The sequence below is a fragment of the Martes martes genome, assembly GCF_963455335.1.
Source record: "Martes martes genome assembly, chromosome: 1".
In the NCBI taxonomy this organism is placed as follows: Eukaryota; Metazoa; Chordata; class Mammalia; order Carnivora; family Mustelidae; genus Martes; species Martes martes.
This window is the reverse complement of record NC_137888.1, coordinates 117,096,527-117,120,427: the sequence shown is the minus strand read 5'-3', so window position 1 is coordinate 117,120,427 and position 23,901 is coordinate 117,096,527. Positions and strand designations below refer to the sequence as shown.

Genomic DNA, 23,901 nt, shown 5'->3' with positions numbered 1-23,901 from the left:
CTTTCTCTGCCTGCCTCTCTGCCTACTTGTGATCTCTGTCTGTCAAATAAATAAATAAAAAATTTAAAAATAAAAATAAAAATAACATAATTCTTAATTAAGGCAGCATTTTGTTTTGTTCTTGCCTATAGATGTTTTCCCCTGATCTGAATCTTTGCTTATTGTTGATGTAAAGAAAAATGCAGTTGAGTCTGTTTTTTAACATTTCATGGATTGTTTTTTTAACATTTCTGGGCTAGTTGAAGTTTAGCTCAGGAAGATTGAGGCTTTATCAATATGCAGATAAACCCTTTCTTCTGTGCATCAGGTCAGCACAAGAATTGAACTAATCATAACAAGTGCAGAACTGACATAATTCTGTGTGCTTTTCTAAATGCTTTATGTATATTTATTTAATCCTCATAATAACTGTGAGGGCAGGTGTTAGTGTTGCTGTTTTTTACCAATGGGAAAATGGAGGCATAGCGATATTAAACAGTTGTCTAAGTCAATCTGGCTTAGTAAGAAATAAAGCCAGGATTCAAACAAGAAAGTTTGGTTTCAGAGTCCATAGGCATAATCACTATGTTATATGGCCTCTCAATAGCTAAAGCTTTTAGCAACAGATTAAATAGGAATCATCAATTAAAAGACATGTGCTGTTCCTCAGGTTGATGTCTACCCCTTAGCGTTCAAGTTTGGTTCTGAAAAATGAATTATTTTAGCTTTTTCCCACATGACCTTTGAAATCTATACTGCACCATGAATTTTCCCAGTTTATGCTCTTTGGTATGATATTCCTTTCATTCTTTATATTTCATATTCATGTGTTCAATGAACACTTGAGTTTTCTATACCCTAGGCATTGTTCTAGGCAATGAGACTATAAAGATGGCTGCATTTCTTATGCCATCTTGTTCCAAAAAGAATTTGAGGTGAACCAAGATCTCTAAGACACTGCCCCTCCCCTCACAGAATTTACAATCTAATGGAGACATAAATACAAACAATTACAACATGGTAAATATCTGCTAGTAGAGATATTTCACAAAGAACTTTACCTTTGATCTTAGTCTTAAAGTTTACCAGGTGGTAAGCTGAGGAAAGACAGGCAAAAGGAATGTTGTCTAAAGGTAGGAAGGCACAAAATAGCAGGACGTGATCTGGGTCGCTGAAGAAAAGGGTAATTTTCTTGTGTGTTGAGTACAAGTGGCAGAAGGTGAGGTTGAATAATGTAGGCAGAAGCCCTGGTATAGCACTGTTTCTTTATTTTTAAAATCTGTCTTACATAGAACATCATTTCTTTCTAGAAGAAAAACAAGAGCTTAGAAAAACTTCCAGAGGCCTCAAGACCATTAAGAATAACCAGTCCATTCTTACTTAAAGAAGAAACCAAGTTGCCAGAAATCCAAAAAGGAAGCCAATTTACCAATGAGTTTAACAAAATGCAAGATCTTGTCTTCAAAACACCTACAAGACAGACCATAATGTCTGTGGAGATACTGAAGAAAATTCAGATTGATAGGTAAAGAAGGCGTGCATATTTGGAAATGTAATAGTATATTTATGATGGATGAATAATGGGTGCAGGGGTGGCTGACTGCTGTCTTCTCTTAGGGATTGGTAATTAGATGCAAAGGTACTGCTGGTAACAGGATTAGCTAAAGACTGCCTAGAGGGAGTCTGGTACAGGTATGGTGGCTATATGATCATAGGCAAGTTGTTGAGACTTTGCATCCAGTTTTTAAAAGTGAAAATAATTATAGCAACTTTGCAACATCAGTGTGAGGATTAGAAATAAGGCTGCAGCCAAGTGCCTGGCACAAATTAGTACCTGTCATGATGGCTTATCCACAAGTAAGAGACACCATTCAAGTAGCCCACTTTTTATTTTTTAATTTTTTTTATTTGACAGACAGAGATCACAAGCAGGCAGAGAGGCAGGTGGGGGGTGGGGTGGGAAGCAGGCTCCCTGCTGAGCAGAGAGCCCAAGGCGGGGCTTGATCCCGGGACCCTGGGATCACGACCTGTGCCGAACGCAGAGGCTTTAATCCACTGAGCCACCCAAGTGTCCCTTTTTATTTATTTTTTATTTTTTAGACAGATCAGAAGTAGGTGGGAGTGGTGGGGGAAGCAGGCTCCCTGCTGAGCAGAGAGCCCAATGTGGGGCTCGATCCCGGAACCCTGGGATCATGACCTGAGCCGAAGGCAGAGGCTTTAATCCACTGAGCCACCCAGGCGCCCCTAAGTAGCCCACTTTTAAGCTGAGTTTTAATCCTGAGAATTTCTTAAAGGCAGCCTCAGTTTCCACTGTCTCATTAACCAGTTTTTTATCAGGCTTGCTGACAAGGAAGTCTGTTAAGTTTAAAAGAGGATGTAACATTATTGTAAGAATTGTTAGTAAATGAATGTTTATAGTAATGACCCAGGGCCACTAGCCATATCCAGCCTGTAGTCTGTTTTTGAAAATAAATTTTATTTGAATACAGCATTGCCCGTTTGTTTACATATTTCTTGCTGCTTTCGTGAGTAGCAAAGCTGAGTAGTTGCAACAGAGAATTTATGGCCTGCAAAGCCAAAAATATTTACAGTTTCCCCCTTTATAGGAAAAGTTTGCCAACTCCTGCATCGGAGGGCTAATGTTTCTTGTGAAATCAGTCTGGCTCAGATTTGCATACATGACAGAAAGGTGTCCTGCTTATAAATACCAATCTAGTTAATGTCCTTTTCATTCTTTGTGGGATGGCTCATATATTTTCAATTTTTTTTTTTTGCTTCAGTGTACTTAACTTTTTTCTTAATATAGTTATTGAATCTTTCCGTTTGAACTATTGTCAGTAAATTATTATGTAAAATAGTGAGTGTAATTCTTGCTGACTCTATATGAAAACATTAAATAGCAGTTTTTAAAATTCTGTACCCACTAGAGTATTATAAAAAGTAGTGGAGCCACCTGGGTGGCTCAGTCGGTTAAGCGTCTGCCTTTGGCTCTGGTCATGATCCCAAGGTCCTGGGATGGAGCCCTGACTTGGACTCCCGGCTCAGTGGAGAGCCTGCTTCTCCCTCTCCCTCTGCAACTCTCCCTGCTTGTGCTCTCTTGCTCTGTCCCTGAAATAAATAAATAAAAATCTTTAAAAAAATAAAATAAAATGAAAAGTAATGGACTATGAGTCAAGACACCTGAATTATATTTCTACCTTTTCTCAAATTAGTTGACCTTGGGCAAGTCATTTAACCTTCCTGAGCCTGAGTTTACTTATCTTTAAAATGTGAGTGTTTTATTAGCTCTTTTATTTTTTTTTAAGGTTTTATTTATTTATGGGAGAGAGAGAAAGAGGGGAGGAACAGAGAGAGAAACAAACTGCCCGCTGAGCAGGGAGCCCAACACAGGGCTTGATCCCAGGACCCTGAGATCATGACCTGAGCCAAAGGCTGGCACTTCACCGACTGAGCCACCCAGATGCCCCTATTAACTCTTTAAAATTTTTAAAAAATGATTTAACTTTTGCAAAGTTACAAAATATTTTTAAAATGCAGAAAAATATAAAGAATGAAATAATGAACACTTAGGTGTGTAAACACCAAATCTTAACCAAATCTTAACGTTTTACCATGATTACTTTAGAGGTTTTTTTTTTTAATAAAATACTTAAGATACAATTGGAGCATCTTAGTTGTATCTTCCCCCAAAGACAAACTCTCTTCTGAATTTGGTGTTTATTATTCTTTTACTTTCTCTTGTGACACTTTTATTAGGTATGTATGGGTCTTATTTAAACAATACAGTTTTATATGTTTTTAAATATTATATATATAACATCATACTGTAGATCCAGTGTTTGTTAGTCCTTGGTATGTAAGGTTAAGGAAGTTCTCTTTTATTTTTAGTTTGCTTGGAGTTTTTGTTGTTTATTTTCAAATGAGTGGACATCGAATTTTGCCAAATGTCTTTTCTGCATCTATTGTGATGGCCATATGGTTTTTCTCCTTTGCTTTTGTTTATGTGTTGCATACTATTAATAGACTTTCTAATGCTAAACTATTCTTGCATTACAGGAGCAATTCCAGCTTAGTCATGGTTTTTCATCCAGGGTCTTAACCTATGTGACTTCTGTATCTCTTTGTAAATGTAAGGAAATATACCTTATTAACTCATCCTTTTTGTGTCTCCTTACAGGCAATTTCTCAGTGATATAATTGCAGATACCATGCAGGAGTTGGAAGAGTCAGGCACTTTCACTAGTCTCAAGAAAGCCCTGGGCAAAGAGAGGGAAAACAAAATGCATTTCTATGATGTCATTGCCAGGTCTGAGTAATATTAGGTTTATTTGTTGTGTTGTATTTTTTTCTTAAGATTTTTATTTATTTGAGAGGGAAAGTGAGCGAGAGTTTGAGAGAGAGAGAATGAGAGAGCAAGCAAGCAAGAGAGAGAGCACGCACAAGTTGGGGGTGGGGCAGAGGGAGAAACAGATTCCTCCTTAGGCAGGGAGCCCAATGGGGGGTCACTATCAGGACTCCAGGATTATGACCTTAGCTGAAGGCAGACCCAAGTGCCCCTCCTGTGTTGTATTTTAAAGTGCCATAAAACTTTTACCAGAAGTTCTTGATTTCTAAAGCAAATCAAATTTGTGCTTTCCAGGGAAGATAAATAGAACTCAGAAATTTAGGTGCTAATCCTAATTCTGCTGGGACAATAATTCAGATTTCTGGGCTCCAGTTATGTGTATCTATAGTATGTCAAGAATAGTCTTCCTAGGGGCGCCTGGGTGGCTCAGTGGGTTAAGGCCTCTGCCTTCGGCTCAGGTCATGATCCCCAGGTTCTGGGATCAAGACCCGCATCGGGCTCTCTGCTCAGCAGGGAGCCTACTTCCTCCCTTCTCTCTCTCTGCCTGCCTCTCTGCCTACTTGTGATATCTCTGTCAAATAAATAAATAAAATCTTTAAAAAAAAAAAAGAATAGTCTTCCTACTGTACAGTAATCTTTTTTTTTAAATGTTAATTCCAGTTACTTAACATACAGTGTAATATTAGTTTCAGGTGTACAATACAGTGATTCAATACTTCTGTACAATACCCAGTGCTCATTATGACAATTGCACTCCTTATTCCCCATCATCTATTTAACCCATACCCACCCTCTGATTACCATCAGTTTGTTCTCTATAGTTAAGAGTCTGTGTCCTAGTTTATCTCTTTTTTCTTTGCTTGCTCGTTTTATTAAATTCCACATATGAATGAAATCCTATGGTATCTTTCTCTGACTGACTTATTTTTCTTATTAGTTTTATACTCTCTAGCTCCATCTATGTTGCTGCAAATGGCAAGATTTCATTCTTTTTTATGGCCGAATAATAGTCCATTGTATATATACCATATCTTCTAATCCCATTCTTCAATCGATGTTCACTTGCACTGCTTCCATATCTTGACTATTGTAACTAATGCTGCTATAAACATAGAGGTGGATGTATCCCTCTGAATTAGTGTTTTTGTGTTCTTTGGGTAAAAACCTAGTAATACAATTACTGGATCATAGGATAGTTCTATTTTTAACTTTTTGAGGAAACTCGATACTGTTTTCTGTGGCTGCATCAGTTTGCATTCCCCTCAAGAGTGCAAATGTTTCCTTTTTTCTCCACATCCTCAACCAACACCTGTTGTTTCTTGTGTTGTTGATTTGAGCCATACTGACAGGTGTGAAGTGATACCTCATTATAGTTTTGATTTGCATTTCACTGATGGTAAGTAATGATGAAATTTGATGAACATCTTTTCAAGTGTCTGTTGGCCATCTGTATGTCTTTGGAGAAATGCCTGTTTGTGTCTTCTGCCCATTTAAAAAATATATTTATTTTTAAATATTTTTACATTTATATATAATATAATATTATAATAATAATATTTATAATTATATATAATATGTATTTTATATATAATAATATTATAATAAATATATAAATATTTTAAATAAATATCCCAGGCCCCTGGGATCAGGACCTGAGCTGAAGGCAGACACTTAACGACTGAGCCACCTAGGAACCCCTATTTTTTTTTAAGATTTTATTTATTTGTCAGAGAGAGAGAGAACACAGGCAGAGGGAGAAGCAGGCTCCCTGCTGAGCAAGGAGCCCAACGTGGGACTCAATCCCAGAACCTGGGATCATGAGCTGTGTGGAAGGTAGACACTTAACCAACTGAGCCGCCCAGCTGTGCCTTCATTGCTGTTTTAATTGGGCATTGCTTTTGATAGAGAATAAAAAGTGAGCTGACTGGCCTTTATCTCTTAATGTGCTGAAATTTCCACTCATTGTGATGATGAATCAAAGTGTAGCTGGATCCAGAGAGATGAGACATCTTTTGATTTGGCATATCTAAAAATGATAGGAAAAGACAGTTCACTAAAGGGGATATATGATGGGCCAATAAACATATAAGAAATGTTTACCTTCAGATCAATAGTACATGGGGCACCTAGGTGGCTCAGCTGGTTAAGTGTCTGCCTTCGGCTCAAGTCATGATCCCAGGGTCCTGGGATTGAGCCCCACTTTGGGCGGGGTCCTTGCTCAGCAGGGAACCTGTTTCTCCCTCTGTTTGTGCTCTCTCTCTTTCTTTCTGACAAATAAATAAATAAAATCTTTTTTTAAAAAAGTATACCATTTTTCATTTCTCACACTGGCCAGTTTTCTTCTTTATGGCAAACAACACCAGTGGGAATATAGTTTTAGATGTAATCTAGTGGGTTTTTTCCATGCCCCTAGTATAGTTAGAGCATCATTTTTGGTTAAATTAATACTTAGTATTTTGATGATTATTATGTGTGAATAGTTCACAGATGAGATATACAGTATATAACTATTAAATTTCCTTTCTTGAACAGCTTTTTTTCTTCCTAGAGTTAGATCTTGCCAATTTTTTGTTTGTCTGTTCTGACATTTCTATTCCAAATCCAGCACCCAGCTCTTCACCGAGCCCTGGAACTCCTTAAGGATAGTCATACATATTAAACTTTTTCCCCTTCCTTCCTTCCTTCCTCCCCTTCCTCCCTTTCCTTCCCTCCCTCCCTTCCTTCCTCTTTCTTTCTTTCTTTCTTTTTCTTTCTTTCTTTCTTTCCTTTTGGGACTTTGTTCTGTTCTTTTTCACTTATTTATATAACTGAATCTACCCTAGGGTTCTGAATTTACTATTAGAGATAAATATTTTACATCTTTCTTACCTATTTCTTGTTAATCTATAGATGGGAATTACATCATCTATAGTTTGGCAATGACAATCTCAATCTCAAGATTCTAGTTAAGTATATGCTTACTAAACATTCCTGAATGGCGATACTTATCTAGGTGCTACTTAGTGGTAAGGTGTTTTGGTTGTTGCTATAGTCTGAATGTTCTGTGTACCCCACCCCACCTCCAATTTATATGTTGAAATCCTAACCCTCAATGTGATGGTATTAGAAGGTGGGACCTTGAAGAAGTGATGAGGTCATGAAGGTGGAGGCCTCAGGAATGAGATTAACACCCATATAAAAGAGAACCCACTCCATCATATAAAGGTGGAAGTGAAAATGACCATCTGTGAACCAGGAAGCATTTTCTCACCAGACACTGAATCTGATGGCACCCAAATCTTGGTCACAGCTTCCAAACTGTGAGAAATGAATTTTGTTACTTATATACTACCCAATCTGATATTTTCATAATGGCGGCCTAAGCTAAGGTAGTTTTTATTTTGTTTTGTTTATTCTTACATTATTTATTTATTATACTGCTTCGTTATTTTGTTTTTCTTTAAACTTAGATAATGGCATTACTAGAGGTAAGCAGAATTCTGCTTCTGAGTGCAAACAGAAGCCTAAAGTAGTTACGTTCTCCTTCAGATAGCACTGAATTTGGATCCTGCCCTGCCATGTACTGCTTGTGTGCCCGTGGCAAGTGTGTTAAGTCATGTCTTCTGAGAGCCACCAAGATGAGATTATTCATGCAAAGATTTTTATCAGGGGAAACACTGTGTGAGAGAAAAGGTGGAGGGAACCTTCGGACTCAATGCTGAACCGACCCCAAGTGGGAGAGGGAAGGTCAGGTGGAAGAGAATGTCCTGCCCTGCCTTTCCCTCCCCTGTTCCTCCTCCTCTTCGCTTTTTCTCAGCAGCAGCTATTTGAGATACAACCCCTACACCCAAATCTCCCTTCTGGTTTACTAAAACAAATTGCAGTGGTCTGTAAAGTATGACTAAAAGGGTGTCCCATGGACCAGCACCATTGGCAACATCTGAGAACTTGTTAGAAATGTGAATTCCAGGGCCCCGTCCTAGACCTACCGAATCAGAATCTCCGGGGGTAGAGCCCAGGAATCTGTTTTTTAACACTGGGGGTGAGCCTCGTGCACACTAGAGTTTGAGAAGCACCCCTCTAATCAGATCATTCTCATTTCTTCTAGGGAGGAAAAAGGAAAAAAACAGATAAGATCTCTTCAAAAACAGCTACTTAATGTCAAAAGAGAACGGCAAGCTGAAGTGCAGGTAAGAATCACCAGGCCAACACCCAAAGTTACTGAGCCGGAACGGCCATGTAGACGCCATCTTTCTTAAGCAAAGAAAAACTACAAATGAGAAATTGTTGTTTCCCCTGGGATGCCTTTACTAAAGAGAGTAATGTATAAAGAGAGTAACTAGAGAGTTGCCTGGGATATATAAGTAAGTCCACAAAGAACTCAGGGGGACCACAGCCCTTGGGAGTGCTGAGTTTGTTCTTATTCCTCCCATCACACTCAGGCATACCACTGACCCCTTCCTACAGGAGACCTTATCTCAGGCAGTCTCTGGTATTCCAGCATCCCAGATGCGAGACTAGTCCCAGATGGGACATTAAGCACATTAAAACCTCCTTATACATGATGGGTAGGTTTGATAATGTCATCTGTATTATATTTCAAGTACACAGTGGATTTGATGGGCTTTTAAGGTCATTAGGACCTAACCTGTTATCTAATTTACCTATATAAGAAAATGCATCCCAAGTTTTAAGCAATAACCTTAGAAAACAATGCTTGGGGGGCGCCTGGGTGGCTCAGTGGGTTAAAGCCTCTGCCTTCGGCTCAGGTCATGATCCCAGGGTCCTGGGATCAAGCCCTGCATCGGGCTCTCTGCTCGGCAGGGAGCCTGCTTCCTCCTCTCTGCCTGCCTCTCTGCCTACTTGTGATCTCTGTCTGTCAAATAAATAAATAAAATCTTTAAAAAAAAAAAAAGAAAAAACGATGCTTGGGATACACTGTAGGCAGTTAGAAATTAGTTCTATTAGGATTTCTAACACACTTAGCAGTTTAGAAAGTTATAAAATAGGGCTTAATGTCAGCTTTTGCCTAGCTATTTGGACAAGTTTATGCTTCAGATCAGGGAGTCTTCATTATTTTTTATATAGAAGTTAGAAGACTTAAAAAAAAAAAGATTTTATTAAGATGGAGAGAGCACGAACAGGGAGAGTGGCAGAGGGAGACTGCTGCTGAGCAGAGAGCAAAATGCAGGTCTTGACCCAAGACCCTGGGATCATAACCTGAGCCAAAGGCAGCCACCCAGGTGCCCCAGCCAGTATGTTTTCAGATAGTTTTAAAATTCCATTTGGTTGCACTCCTCCTACTAGAATTCCAATTATCCCTATTTAGACTTTTTGATAGTGACCTTTAGGTCTCTCTGTTTCTTAAAAAAATTTTTCTCTTTGTTCATGTGATTGAATAATCTCTGTTTGTCTGTCTTCAAGTTCACTGACTTTCCATCATCTCCATTCTACTATTAAGCCCTTCTAGTACTTTTTTTGTTTGAAAATTTAGAAAATTAGTTTTAGAATTTCCATTTAGTTCTTTTTTTATAGTTCTATTTCTCTGCTGAGGTTTCTTGTTTTTTATTTATTATGAGCATATTGCTCTTTATTGAGCTTTGTTTAAAATCCTTATCTATTGGATGCCTGATTGGCTCAGCTGATAGAGCGTACCAACAGGGTTGTGAGTTCAAGCCCCACGTTGGGTATAGATATTACTTAAAAAGAAAATCTTAAAAAAAAAATCCTTGTCTGCTAGTTCCAACCTTTGCCATCTTAAGGTTAATCTCCCTTGAGAATGGTTCATAGTTTTCTTTTTCTTCAATATGGAGTCATTTTGGAATGTGTCCTGGACAGTGTGAATATTATGTTGTAGAGGCTCTGCATTCTGTTCTATCCCCCAAAGTGTACTGACATTTTTGTTTTAGTGGTCAGTTAACTCCATTAAACTACAACTAAAAACTCTCACCGTTATTGGGCAGTAGCTCACCTCAGTTCATTTCCTTTTCTCCTTAGCAGGGCTGCCTATGTTCTTCCTGGCACCAGTGTGCCTCAGGAGTGAGCCAAAGATTTGCACAGGATTTATACAACAGATGTGAAGCTTTTTCTCTCCTTTTCAGCATTATTGAAAACTATTTGGCTGTAGTTGTCCAAAAATCTGTTTTCTGGTTCTTCAGTCTGAGAAGACTGCGATGTTTTGAATGAGGGTTCTCACTGCTTTACACAATCCACTGCTACCCTCCACTCTATAGTGCTGACTATGGTCTAATCAAGGTCATTGAAAGTTGGAAACAGAATCTGCCTGATTTTGTACACTCCAATGTTTTTATGTAATTGCCTTTTGTATTGAGCCCAGAGTTTATAGTTACTAGCTGTGTGAGGGTCATACTGGTAGGAACTTATTGGCAGTAGTAAAGTTGAACTTCTAAATATTCAGTTAGGGGACAGAACTTGGGATTTATAAGGAACTAGAAGAAGGCCAGTTTATAGCTGCTGAAGTTTGGAGAGAAAGGGAGAGGATAACATAGATGAACTTAGAATGGGAGATGGCAACAAATTATGGAGGGCCTTGTAAGCCACGCTTCTCTGGGCAAACACCATCAATGGGTGTCCTGTACATGGGGGAGGCTCATCATATAAGACATCTGCGTTGTCCCTGGGAGTCAGGGTCTGGACCATGTTGAAGTTCTGGGTCTGTAATCTTTGTTGTTGTGTTTCTTAGGGCTATATCTAATCTGCTCCAGACCTGTGGCTTTAGATTGACCAGGAGTTTCTTTAAGCAATTACCCTTACCTCATCCTGCTGCCTCTAGAACATACCATAAACCTTTCCAGTGCTGGAGCTGCCACTGAGGTATTTAGCATTGAGGAGATATTCTCAAAACAGAATGCCATGGAGGATTTATTTTTCTCCTGTGCCTAGGGTTTCTCATTTCCCTTAAATTTATGTAAATATATAAAAATATATAATTATATATATTTATAACATATATATTATATAGTATTTATATACAATTATATATAAATACATATATGTACATATATATATTACATATATATACACATTCCTTAAAGGAGATATATATATATATCAATGCTTGGGATACACTGTAGGCAGTCAGAAATTAGTTCTTTTAGGATTTCTAACACACTTAGCAGTTTAGAAAGTTATATATATATACATGTATGTATATATATGTGTGTGTGTATATATATATATATATATATATATATATATATATATATCTTCAAGGAGAAGGTTGGCTGATAAAGAAGAGTCCTTTACTTACTTCAGCTTTGCCCTGATTATTGAGGTTAAATGTAGTAACAGTGAAGGATATGAACCCATTCCAACTCATTTTGACTGGTTACAGAAGGAGCCAAAGGGCACAAAGCTGGATGCCCTGTAACCCTAAAGTTTCTTAGATCCAGATTCACATGAATGTCTAGACTGGGTGGCCCTAAGCCAATGGTAGCACCACTAATTCCTCAGCTTTTGGTTCTTTATTCAGCAATCGCATTGCCATGGTCACTGACTATACTTTGGAAAGCTCAGTGCTATGCAGAAGCTTTGCATCATATTTTATTTTTTTTAAAGATTTATTTATTTGAGAGAGAGAGTACGTGCTCTCGGGGTGAGGGCAGGGGCAGAGGGAAAGAGAGAATCTCAAGTAGACTCCCTGCTGAGTGCAGAGCCTGACTCTGGGGTTCAATCTCATGACCCTGAGATCATGACCTGAGCTGAAATCAAGAGTCGGACACTTAACCGACTGAGCCACCCAGGCACCCCTGCTTCTTATTTTAAAACAGGCCTGAACTACTCCATCCTCCAAACCATACTTTGGTTTTTCTCTGGCCACACTATTACTAACTTCTGCATTTTACCCAGTTCTTTTCTTCACTTAGCCTCTCAGCTTTTTGTACTCTTTAATGACACTAATTTCCTTTTTGGGGGGACTGGATATAGAGTTGAGTACCTAAGACAACAGGATGAACTGACTCTGATGAATTTTAGCCTCCAAAATGGGTTAAAGAAGTAAATGAAGATATAGAAGGCACGTTTGCTAATTTGCAAGTAACTCAAAGCTGGTGTATGATAAGCAATAGATATCAGAATTCAAAAGCCTGTTATTAGAGCCCTGAACTGACTCCAAGAGGAGGCAAAAGTGAAATGAAAGGTCTCATTTTGTTTAAAAGACTCTTGTAAGTTGAGAATTGTGAAGACCTAACTTGTCTTCAATAGTTTCATTAGAGGCTTAGCCAGGTTCTAACATGAATCCCTGAGGTTAGGGTCTTATCACTTTTTGTGGTAGTAACAGCATTTTTTTAAAAAAAGATTTTATTTATTTATTTAAGAGAGAGAGAAAGAGAGAGAGGGAACACAAGTCGGGAGAGGGGCAGAGGGCAAGCAGATTCCCCACCAAGCAGGAAGCCCCATCCCAGGACCCTGAGATCATGACCTGAACCAAAGTGAGACTCCATCACTGAGCTGCCCAGGCGGCCCCATAGTGACAGCATTTTTTTTAAAAAAAGATTTTATTTATTTATTTGATAGAGAGAGATCACAAGTAGGCAGAGAGGCAGGCAGAGAGAGAGGGGGAAGCAGGCACCCCGCTGAGCAGAGAGCCTGATGCAGGGCTCGATCCCAGGACCCTGAGATGATGACCTGAGCCAAAGGCAGAGGATTAAACTACTGAGCCATCCAGGCACCCCAGTAACAGCATTTTTAAAAGCTGTCTGCCTTCCCATCATCTGTAGACTTCGTAGAGTCTCCCTTTTACAGTGCTGCTTTTACTGGATTGTCCTCAGAAGCCTGACAATCATGACCAGTCTTGTGTAAAGCATCTGAAGTGCTTCCTCTTTGTTTTGATTACTCCAGTTTGTGGCACTCTATAGTGTTTATACAACAGGGAAAAAAATACTCCCTTGTCCTCTGTTGTAGTTAGACATGTATAATATTGTGTATAGTATTAGGCATTACATTTAAAAGAGTTTACTCAGAGGAGATCAGTCAAGACAGTGAGGTGTATGGAAACTTTATCACAAAAGGGAAGAGGAAATTGGTACAATTGGAAAGGGAATTGTTCAAATGGAAATGAAGGAATGTGTGGAATTGGAGCCTGAAACTTTAGAAGTCTGGATCTGTTTCATCTGCATCTTAGAATGGGGGACTGTGTAGCTCAGAGTTTATTCAGAGAGTATTCTAGAAGCTGCCACTATTAGTCATAGACAACTACAGATGTTAACTTAATACAGAATTGTATTTTTTCCTGTGGCTTTTGCCACTTAAATAGACCACATTCCCATTTTCCTTTTTCCCTCCAACCAAACCCTCATCTCTACTTTGTGTTCAATTATGAAAACAGACACCACCATTAAAATCCTTTGGCTCAAACTTTTGTGGCAGCCTTTGGAGCCTCATTAACTGTAATTGGTTGGCTGCTTGTTTCCATTACTAAATTGTGCTCCTTTGAATTCAAATAACGAGTACAGATCTGAAGACAGTTTGGTGATTTGTAAGTCAAGTTTGGTCTGCTTGTGATCTCTCTCTGTCAAATAATAAATAACATAAATAAATAAATAAAATCTTTTTTTAAAAAATGCTGTTGCTATGGGGCCGCCTGGGCAGCTCAGTCGGGAAATTGTATACCAATGTTTTAAGACCTTATTAGGTTACATAACGTAGTATCTTTTTCTTGCCAGAGGCAGAAACTCATAGAGTTTTAAGTCTGTATTTATGATCTTCATATTTTTACTCTGAAAGACTCAATATTTGGTTTGAGAAAGAAAACTGACCAGAACATTTTCTTGAGTCTTTGAAAGTATATCTGTGTGTTGATGCTATTTAATGAATACCTAACTGTTCAACACCGTTAGATTCTGTGAGAAACAAAACTGCAGTTATTTATATGGGCTGAGGTTTTCTAGAAAAGGTTTTCTGGGCTTAAGTGGTGTATAAGCAGGGCATCAAAGAAAGACTACATGGTTAGATAGGTATAAAGATTCCTGCCGATGAGGAAGTGAAGCTGTCACATTTCGCTCTAACTCAAGTCTTCCTAGAAATCCAGACTTTATCACTGACCACCATACAGCTTGAATCAGAAGGGAGGAGGGAAGCAAAATGGGAAGAGATGGGAAAAGGAAAGAGAGTGTAGAAAGAAGGGGAAAAGTGAGCCAAAAAAGACCTTTCTTAAAATGCATTTAATGAACATTTATTGAGTAGCTAAGTTGTGCAAGACACTGGCAGGATTTTACAGTTGAGAAAGGTCTTAGGTTAAGTAAATTGCCCACAATCCTACAGCTTTTAAGAGGTTAAGAAGTACTGCGATGTGTTAGCCAGCTGGACTTGTAACATGTTCTTGGCCAGAGATACTCGTCTCCTTGGAGGGCTCTGGTACTGGCGGAACAACTGAGTAATTGGAATGATTCCATAGAGTTACACCAAGAAGTCAGACAAAATGAGCTGAAGAAAGTCTGACTAAGTTTAGGGGCCTATGATCCTTTAAACCATATTTGCTTTTCATTGTGGATAATCCTGACCGATTTCTGCTGTTTCTTCTAATGCTTAGAACTAACTCCACCCAGCTTACACGGCAGAACTAAAGTTGGTTGGTATTTAGAGAAACGGAGATCTCTGACTAAAGCAGTGTGTTTTCATCATTAATTGTGTTTGTTTGTCATGCTGTCAGCTAACCGATCATCTCTCTGTGAAATTACTCCTGCTGCGTCTGTTCTTCTCAAACAATCAGATGTTATCTCCCCGACTAAAACCCTTCTGAGGCTTCCCATGGCCCTTGGATTACAATTCAAACTCCATACTAGTGCTTTGGAGGTCCTACATGGTCCGTCCTACCTCCCTCTCCAGCCTCATCTTGTCCCACTCTCAACCCTCGCTGGGATAGTCTCCAGAGTTTTCTTTCAGTTCCTGGAATGTATCCAGGTTTTTGCGGCTTCAGGACTTGGGTACTTATTTTTCCTCTTTCTTAGACTCCTCCTTGATCCCACTTTTCATGTGACATCCATACTTACCCTTCAGGTGTCAGATTTAACATTCCCTTCTCAGAGAATCCTTCATAGACTACCTCATCTAAGGTGGGCCTCCCTTGTTACTCTCTCCCATGGCCTGTTGTCCTATTCTTTAAGAGTGTTTTGTGCCTTTAAAAAAGTTTGCTTTCTTTTTTAAGATTTTATTTACTTAGTTAATTTTTTAAAAGATTTATCTTATTTGAGAGAGAGAGAGAGAGAGAGCAAGTGGGCAGAAGGACAGAGGGAGAGGGAATCCTGAAGCAGGCTCCCCGTTGAGCAGGGAGCCCAACATGGGGCTCCCTCTCACAACCCTGAGATCATGATCTGAGCTGAAATCAAGCGTCAAATGCCCAACTGACTGAGCCACCCATGCACCCCTTAAGATTTTATTTTTAAGTAATCTCTACACCCAACGTGGGCTCAAACTCATTACCCTGAGATCAAGAGGTGCACATTCCACCAACTGAGCCAGCCAGGTGCCTCAAAAAGTTTGTTTTATTTTAATCACATCTCTATCACTAGACCGTAAGCTCTGTGAGGGCAAAGACCACGTCTATTAGGTCTCCACTATTTAGCTTAGTATGGTACTGAATGGATAGTTTTTAAAGATTTTATTTATTTATTTGTCAGAGAGAGAGAGAGAGCGAGAGCGAGCACAGGCAGACAGAGTGGCAGGCAGAGACAGAGAGAGAAGCAGGCTCCCTGCCGAGCAAGGAGCCCGATGTGGGACTCAATCCCAGGACACTGGGATCATGACCTGAGCCGAAGGCAGCCGCTTAGCCAACTGAGCCACCCAGGTGTCCCTGAATGAATAGTTTTTAAATGAATATTGAAACCTTAAAATTGCCAAGCTCTTTGGGACCTGGAAAGAGTTTTTACATATTCTTAATTAACTCGTTATAATCACTTGCTGAGATATTCCAGATAGGGCAGATATTAATGTTTTTATTTTATAGCAGGTAAAACGTGCAGAGTTTAACTGACTTGGCCAGGCTGACACAGCTATTGGGGGCTTGGGTGAGAAGACAGGTCTTTTGATCATTTAGAGCAGTGCTCTTTCTACCAAAATGAGATGGTAATGAGAAATCTTTGTGTATACAGACTATCCAAATAGTGTACTAGGAAAAAAATCTCCCATTCCTGATGCTTAGAACTACTTAGCCTTCGTTTTCATGTATACTGTCCATGATTATTGGCTAACTTTCCTGTACTGCAGTAATAGTAAAATAGATCCATTTTCGTATTGATTTATAGATACAAAAGGTAGGCTTTAGCCACTGGCTGAACTGAATGGAGGTAGAATGTATTTTTTTTACTTTATTATTTTAAAAATGATTTATTTATTTATTATATTAAAAGATTTTATTTATTCATTCGACAGACAGAGACCACAAGCAGGCAGAGAGGCAGGCAGAGAGAGAGAGGGAAGCAGGCTCCCTGCTGAGCAGGGAACCCAATGTGGGGCTTGATCCCAGGACCCTGAGATCATGATCTGAGCCGAAGGCAGATGCTTAACCCACTGAGCCACCCAGGTGCCCCTGATTTATTTATTTTAGAGAGGGGGGGGCCGGGGGGAGGGGCAGTGGGTAAGGGAGGGGGAGAGAGAGAGAATCTCAAGCAGATTCCCTACTGAGCAGAGAGCCCAATGCCAGGTTCCATCTTATGACCCTGAGAACATGACCTGAGCTGAAATCAAGAGTTGAATGCCCAAGGAACTGAGCCACCCAGGCACCCCCTGCATGTATCTTAATTGAGAAACTTGGTCTTACCTCTATAGAGTCGGAATGAATATATTGCTCACCTCAGGGACCAGTTGCAAGAGATGAAGGCAAAAACCAACATGGAAAATCGCTATATGAAGAAAAACACTGAGCTGCAGATCTCCCAGACCCAGAAGAAATGTAACAGAACTGAGGAGCTTTTGCTGGAAGAGATAGAGGTAATCACTGCTGCATGAGGAATGAACACATTCGAGCTGTCACTCTTCATATTGCTTCAGCTAACAGAGGAGGAAGGAGAGGGAGAGTATCTTGATCTTTGCTCCAGCTCTCCTGCAGCTCTCACATTTGAGACCAGAAGTAAAAATAGAATGAGGTCTTGTGTATTTGCAGGCAGACATTCGGAGGGGCTGTAGCCGACATCCACTGCTTTTTGGGACGACTTTGAAAATCAGTTGTACTTTCTTCCCTTGGTCACTTTATCCTTATTTTATAAAACTACTTGCCATTTCTCCTGGTAATGCGGGCAAAACTAGATACCTACTAAGTGTGGGTTTTTGCTGTTGCCCAGCTGGTACCTTTTATCCCTCCATTAAGAAATATAAAATCAAGAGAGCTGAATTTCATTCAAACCTAGATTTATAAGGCTGGAAATTCACCGTGGAAAATAGCAGGAAAAAGAAACAAGGGGCAGACCCTCACTAGAAAAGGAAGACTCCAATGGCTAAATGAACAGTAGGTAGGTGGGAAGGAACAAACATGTCATCCCTGGGGAGGAGGACTGCTTTCTCTGGGCCCCCACTTATTTGAAAGCTTACTCCCCTGGGTTAGTCAGACAACCCTGACTACAAACTTTCCTTGCACTCTGGAATTTCCTTTTCTAGGCCTAAGAACCTTGTGCCCTTGAAGCATGGTTTCTCTCCTTCAATTGACATCACTTTATCCAGGCAAGCGGATCGTGGTCCTTTTGTCCTGGGCACTGGCATGTGTCCCCTACAATGTCTGGCACATGGCCCAGCGACATTTGTGAACATGAACTGGGTTGAAGGGAATGATTTCCCGACCCTAGAGCAATATGGCAGGATTCTTGGGATCTCAGCTGGTAAAGAAAATTGAGATCTGGTCACAGATCTCTAATCTTGAGAATTTCTCATTCCAAACCCTGCTGGCAAGAATTCCTGATACTGGTTTATTGTTGTCACAGAAACTGAGGTTGAAAACTGAAGAAGAGAACAGGATTCATCTGGAGATTGAAACGTTCCTTAGAAAAGAGCAGCAGGTAGGTCCCCAAAACTTTTCCACACTCTGATGGGTTTGTGTTCCACTTACAAAATACGTATTTCTTTATTCATCTTATTTCTTCTTGTGTGAATTATATGTGACTAAAGTGGTTTTAATTAGTATTTCTAAAACTAATAACAAACTAAGCTGAGTGGAGTTTTAAAAAAATATCCCTGTTGGATGAATAAGGAAAAAATTTCTAGCTTAGAATTCAGTTTACCTTTGAGAAAGCTAATAAATTTTCAGTAAACAGTTCCAAATTTGTGGTTAAAGAAAATAATTTATATCTCCTATCTCACAGGGCTTTACTAAAAACAAAAATCTGGGAGGCTATTAGGAATGGGATCTTATACCCAGGCAGTTTAGGGATTATGTACCATGTTCCTTGTTCAGTGTTAGATGCCTAGTTAGCACGTGTTTAATTAAACAATCTGATGAGTTAGTTGGTGGGTGAATGGATAATGGATGGATGAAGTCAGTGTTTCCCAGATCGTCAGCCCAATAATACAAGCAATACATAAATATTTTCCAATGAAAAATTTGAGACAGCACAGAAATACATAGATTTTGAAAAGAAAGAGTGAAAGCTCTCATAATTGCCCCAAATTATTCCGGTAGTTCTTCCACATCTTTTTCTTGATATACATACTGGTTTATGAACCTAAATACTTACGTTTTTAGTATTTATCTATCCATCTATTTATTTGTTAATATTTCTGACATAAATAGGATCATACTACATATATTGTTCCAGACTTTTTTAAAAATATACTTTGTCTTACTGTTTACAATAGCAGTACGACTGCTATATAATATCCCATTGAGGGGTAGACCAAAATTTAGCCATTCTTCTGCCACTGGACATTCAGGTTGTTTCCAATTTTGCTAGTATAACAATGCTAAACATTCTTAGCTATGTCTGTAAATGCATGGTATATGGAAAGTCTATTCATTTTTGCATATCACTGTAGATGCCTTATGCCCTCTCGTATTAGTTTTAATGTTTTTCAGTTAATTCATTTAGATTTGCTATCTAGAAAATCTTTTCGACTACAGATAATTTTATATTTTCCTTTGTTATTTATATGTCTGTTTCCATTTTGTGGTTTATTGTATAGCTTGAGTGTCAAGTGTAATGTTGACTAGTAGTAGTGATAATGGGGCACCATTGTTCTATTTTTGGTTTTAGTGGTATTTCAGTCAGTATTACACATGAATTCATAGTCTAGCCCAGGTTCTCATGTGCAGGTTAGGGCATTCATCGGGAAATAATGGGACGCTGAAACTCATAATAGGAATATCTTCGATAGATTCAGAAGTAATTGATAATCTGAGTAACTCAGTAACTTCCACTTCCCAGTGGAAGTAGTATGCCTTTGTGGGTCTGAGGAGATTAGTCTTACTTTCTGTGAAAATGCCATAGTAATAACTTCATCTAAGTCAGATGCTCACTCTCAACACCCAGCACAATCACTCCTCTTGTCCCTGGACCCATAACTAGAGTCAAATCTCAGCAAGTTTCAGGGTACAGGTAATTCAGATATCTATAATTCAGAGGGAAATAGCTTATAAACCTAAAGAATTACAAGACTTTGCTTATAATTGGGAGACATGTGTGGGAATAGATTCTAAGGGTGTTAGACCAACGAGGGTGGGATGTAACGCTAGACTGAGTCATGTTCATTGATATGGACATACTTACTGGAGATTCTGGATCCCATGTGATAGCTCGTGAAGCTGGAGGTGACTCTAACGGTTCACTTGAAACTGGACTCAGCGACTCGGCAGTGGCCCACATTTAATGAGGTGGAGATGCCACAGCTTCCCTACTAGGATTTGGTGGAGAGAATCTAAAGACTTAGGGAAATGGGAATATCAGAGTGAATTTGTGTGACCTACAGATCTGCTGCTAAACACCTCCATGTAATGAGTTTGTGTGAGACATTTCTTCCCAGAGGACACACCCATACTAAGACATTGAGAAATTTGTTCGTGAGGGGAGCACTCACATCCTCAAAAAGGTCTTTGGTTGCTTTCCTAGGTAGGCCAGGTAAGATCGTGGGTGACATCATAATTGAAATGGCTTCCCTGCTTTCAGTGGTGATGATGGGATCCTGCAGAGCCAGAGGACATGAGGCAGCCCTTAACTGCCAAAGAAAGGTGAACACATTTACCATGAAGGACAGCAGGGATGTACCAGAAATCAGAATGCCTTTGCTCTTAGTGATATTTGACAATGGCTAATTAATCATGGTACCCCTATGAACAAAATTAATGAGCAGCCTGATAAAGAATTACTTGATGTATGTAACAGAAGAAAGCCCAGGTCTAGAAGCCAAAACCACAATGAAGAGTCATGGTTTCTCCTCCAATTTCCAGAACTAAATCAATTCAAAGACCAAATCCCCTTAACTGGAAGGGCCAGGTCCCCCTAAGGATGAACTCTACAGCATTATGGCAGGTATATACTGTGATTCTTCCCCTAAGCCTACTCAAAGGGACCTGTGGCTATTTATTAGAGTTACTATACACTGGAAAACAGAAAATATCCAGACTCTTTCAGATTACTAAACATTGGCTCTGATTTGATATTAATTCCTAGGGACCTGAAACAATACCGTGGTCGTCCCTACTCAAAATGAGGGATTATAGTGCTCAGGTGATTGGTGGATCTGCTTTACTCCAGGCCCACTTGTTCTGTGGATCCACCCTGTAGTTATTTCCCACTACTGAACATAGAATTGGAATAGACATACTCGGCAACAGACAGAATTTCCACATTGGTTCTCTGATTTATGGAGTGAGGGCCATTATGGTAGTAAGGACCAAGTAGAAGTCTCTGGAACTTCCCCTTCCTACCAACATAGTAAATCATAAGCAGATGCTGCACCCCTACCGCAAAGGCAGAGATCAGTGCCAACAATAAATAAAGCAGCAGAGGTAGTGATACTTACCACATCCCCATTTAGCTAAACAGTGTGGCCTGTTGAGTTGAATGATCTTGGACAATGACTGTGGACTATTGTAAATGCAATCAGGCGATGACTCCAATTGCAGCTACAGTTCCAGGTGTAGTATCTTGACTGGAGAAATTCTTTAGAGGCCACTGGCACTCGGTAGGCGGCTGACCAAAGCCTGTGTCTCCAGCCCAGTTTGGAAGAACCTCTAGAAGCAGTTAGCTTTTACCTGGCAGGGTCAACCGTACATCCTCACAGGCTCACATCAGGGCTGTGTCCCTTCTGTTCTTTCTGCCATAATATGGTCTGCAGAGATCTTGCTTGCTTTGACTTTCTACAAAACATTGTAGTAGTCCCCTTGCTGATTCTATCTGCTGAACAGGACAAAGCAAGGACTTTGGGTGCCTTAGTAGGACTTATGAATGAGAAGGTGGGACAGAAGCTACTTTTGGTACCAGTTTTGAATCACTGTTCAGTTAGGTGACAGAAAACACAACAGTTCTTTCAGCAGGGAATGTTTAGCAAAAGAATCATTAACTGAGAGTAAGGAATTGGCTGCAAAGAAAGGATAAAAGAGAACTCTAAAGAAACACCCTAGGGTCAAAGGATGGTATCCAAGGAAGGGAGGAACAGAGATGTTTGCTTCGTTGCCCTGGGTCAGAGCAGGTTCATAGGTAGTGGGGTAAAGTGGACAAACTGGGAATGGTGGGTTCTTTGGTAAGCAAGAATCCTCCTGTTATGTCAGCAAAACTTGTTGGTGAGTAAGTGGCATCAGTGTCCCACACACATGCCACTGTCAGCCCTATGCCCCAGGAACAAAAGAGGAAGGACTCAAACAAGGGAGAGACGCTCTCCTGTCATGTCCCTTTAGCGCCCTCTACTGACAAGGCTTATCACTGTGCCAGGTGGCAAAAGAACCAAGTTAGAGCAAGCATCCTGGTTGACAAAGTTGGCCGGTGAAGGATGCATTTAGAGTTGAGAGGCAATAAATTGATAACCGGCACAAATGGGGGTTGTATGAGGTATACTCCATAGGTCTGCAGTAGATAAACTTTTATCAAGTTAAATAAGTTTCCTTTCGGTCTTGCTGAGTTTTTTGTTTTTTGTTTTTCGTTTTTAATCTGGAACGAGTTTCGATGTTTTATAAGATAGATTTTTTCCATCCATTGACATATGGGCTTTTTCTTTTTTGATATGCTAATAAAGTAAAATATAGTAATGATTTATTGATGAATCATCTTTAAATTCTTGGGATAAACCCTGCTTGTTCATAATATATTATTCTTTTAACAGACTGCTAGATTGATTTATAGATTTTTATTTTGTATTTATATATTCCATAAACAAGTTTAACCTATAGATTTATTTTTTAGTGTTCTTTGTATTGTTACAGTTATGGTAGCTTAGCAGCTTGAGTTGGGAAGCTTTCCGTCTTTCTATGCTCTGAAACCTAAAAATACCAATAGAACAAATAGATTATTATCTGTTCCTTGAAACTTTGCTAAAATTTACTCATAGACAATCTTGTTTGAGTACCATTTTCAAGGGGAGATGGTTAGCTACCTTTTCAATTATTTAAATGATTATTGATGTCTTCACTTAAATAATCTCTTTTTGAGTCATTTTTGGTAATTTCTTCCTAGAAAGAACTCATTTCATCTAAAACATTCATTTCAAATTTATTGGTATAAAGATGTGCTCCACAGCCTCTCACAACTTAAAAGTTCCTTTATTTATGCAGTTATTGTTTTCATCTTTATTTTATTTTTTAAAGATTTTATTTATTTGATGGAGAGATTGAGAGAGAGCACAAGCAGGCAGAGCAGAAGGCAGAGGGAGAGGGGGAAGCCGGCCCCCAGCTGAGCAGGGAGCCCGACGCGGGGCTCGATCCCAGGACCCTAGGATTATGACCAGAGCCAAAGGCAGCAGCCTAACTGACTGAGCCACCCAGGCACCCCTCATCTTTATTTTAAAAAATTTGTGTCTTCTCTCCCTTTTTCTTGCTTAAATGATTTGTCAAAGTTTTGACCATTTTATTGGTCTTTGCAAAAACCATCTTTTGGCTTTATTGAGCAAATACTTTTTTTTTTCATTTTTCACGTTGGTTTTCACTTCAATTTTGAGTAATTATTTTCTCATACTTCCTCTGAGTTTATGTTGTTAATCTTTGTCTAGTTTTTTAAATGGTCTGTTCATTGACTTTTGAATTTTATTATTTTCTACTATATGCATGTAACCCAACATATTTTCTGGGTACTGTTTGGCTGCAGTATACAGGTTTTGATACATAATGCTTAAGTTATCATCCCTTTTTTAAATTTTAGAGATATTTATTTATTTATTTAGAGACAGAGCAGGAGAGAGTGTACAAGCGAACACAAGCAGGGGGAAGGGCAGAGAGAGAGGGGGAAGCAGGCTCCCTGCTGAGCGGGGAGCCTGATGTGGGGCTTGATCCCAGGACCCTGAGATCACAACCTGAGCCGAAGGCAGACGCTTAACCGACTGAGCCACCCAGGTGCCCTTAAAAGTGTATTTCTTAAATGTCCAGGTAGCTGGAGTTGGAGAAATGTGTAGGCTTTCTATTGCTGACAACCCTTTGACGTCTACACTGTCTTCCATTGTGGTGTCGTTATGTG

The 23,901-nt window shown here is 39.5% G+C and overlaps 1 protein-coding gene across 1 annotated transcript in view; it reads left to right on the top strand.

The window, feature by feature from the left end:
- The window catches only part of DRC9 (dynein regulatory complex subunit 9), a 39,944-nt gene that overhangs the window by 10,193 nt on the left and 5,850 nt on the right, over window positions 1-23,901 (top strand). The window contains exons 4-8 of the mRNA XM_080815417.1: window positions 1,290-1,504; window positions 4,157-4,285; window positions 8,412-8,493; window positions 17,087-17,248; window positions 18,232-18,306. Of these exons, the coding sequence (XP_080671543.1) occupies window positions 1,290-1,504; window positions 4,157-4,285; window positions 8,412-8,493; window positions 17,087-17,248; window positions 18,232-18,306 (663 nt within the window). The remainder of the gene's footprint in view (window positions 1-1,289; window positions 1,505-4,156; window positions 4,286-8,411; window positions 8,494-17,086; window positions 17,249-18,231; window positions 18,307-23,901) is intronic.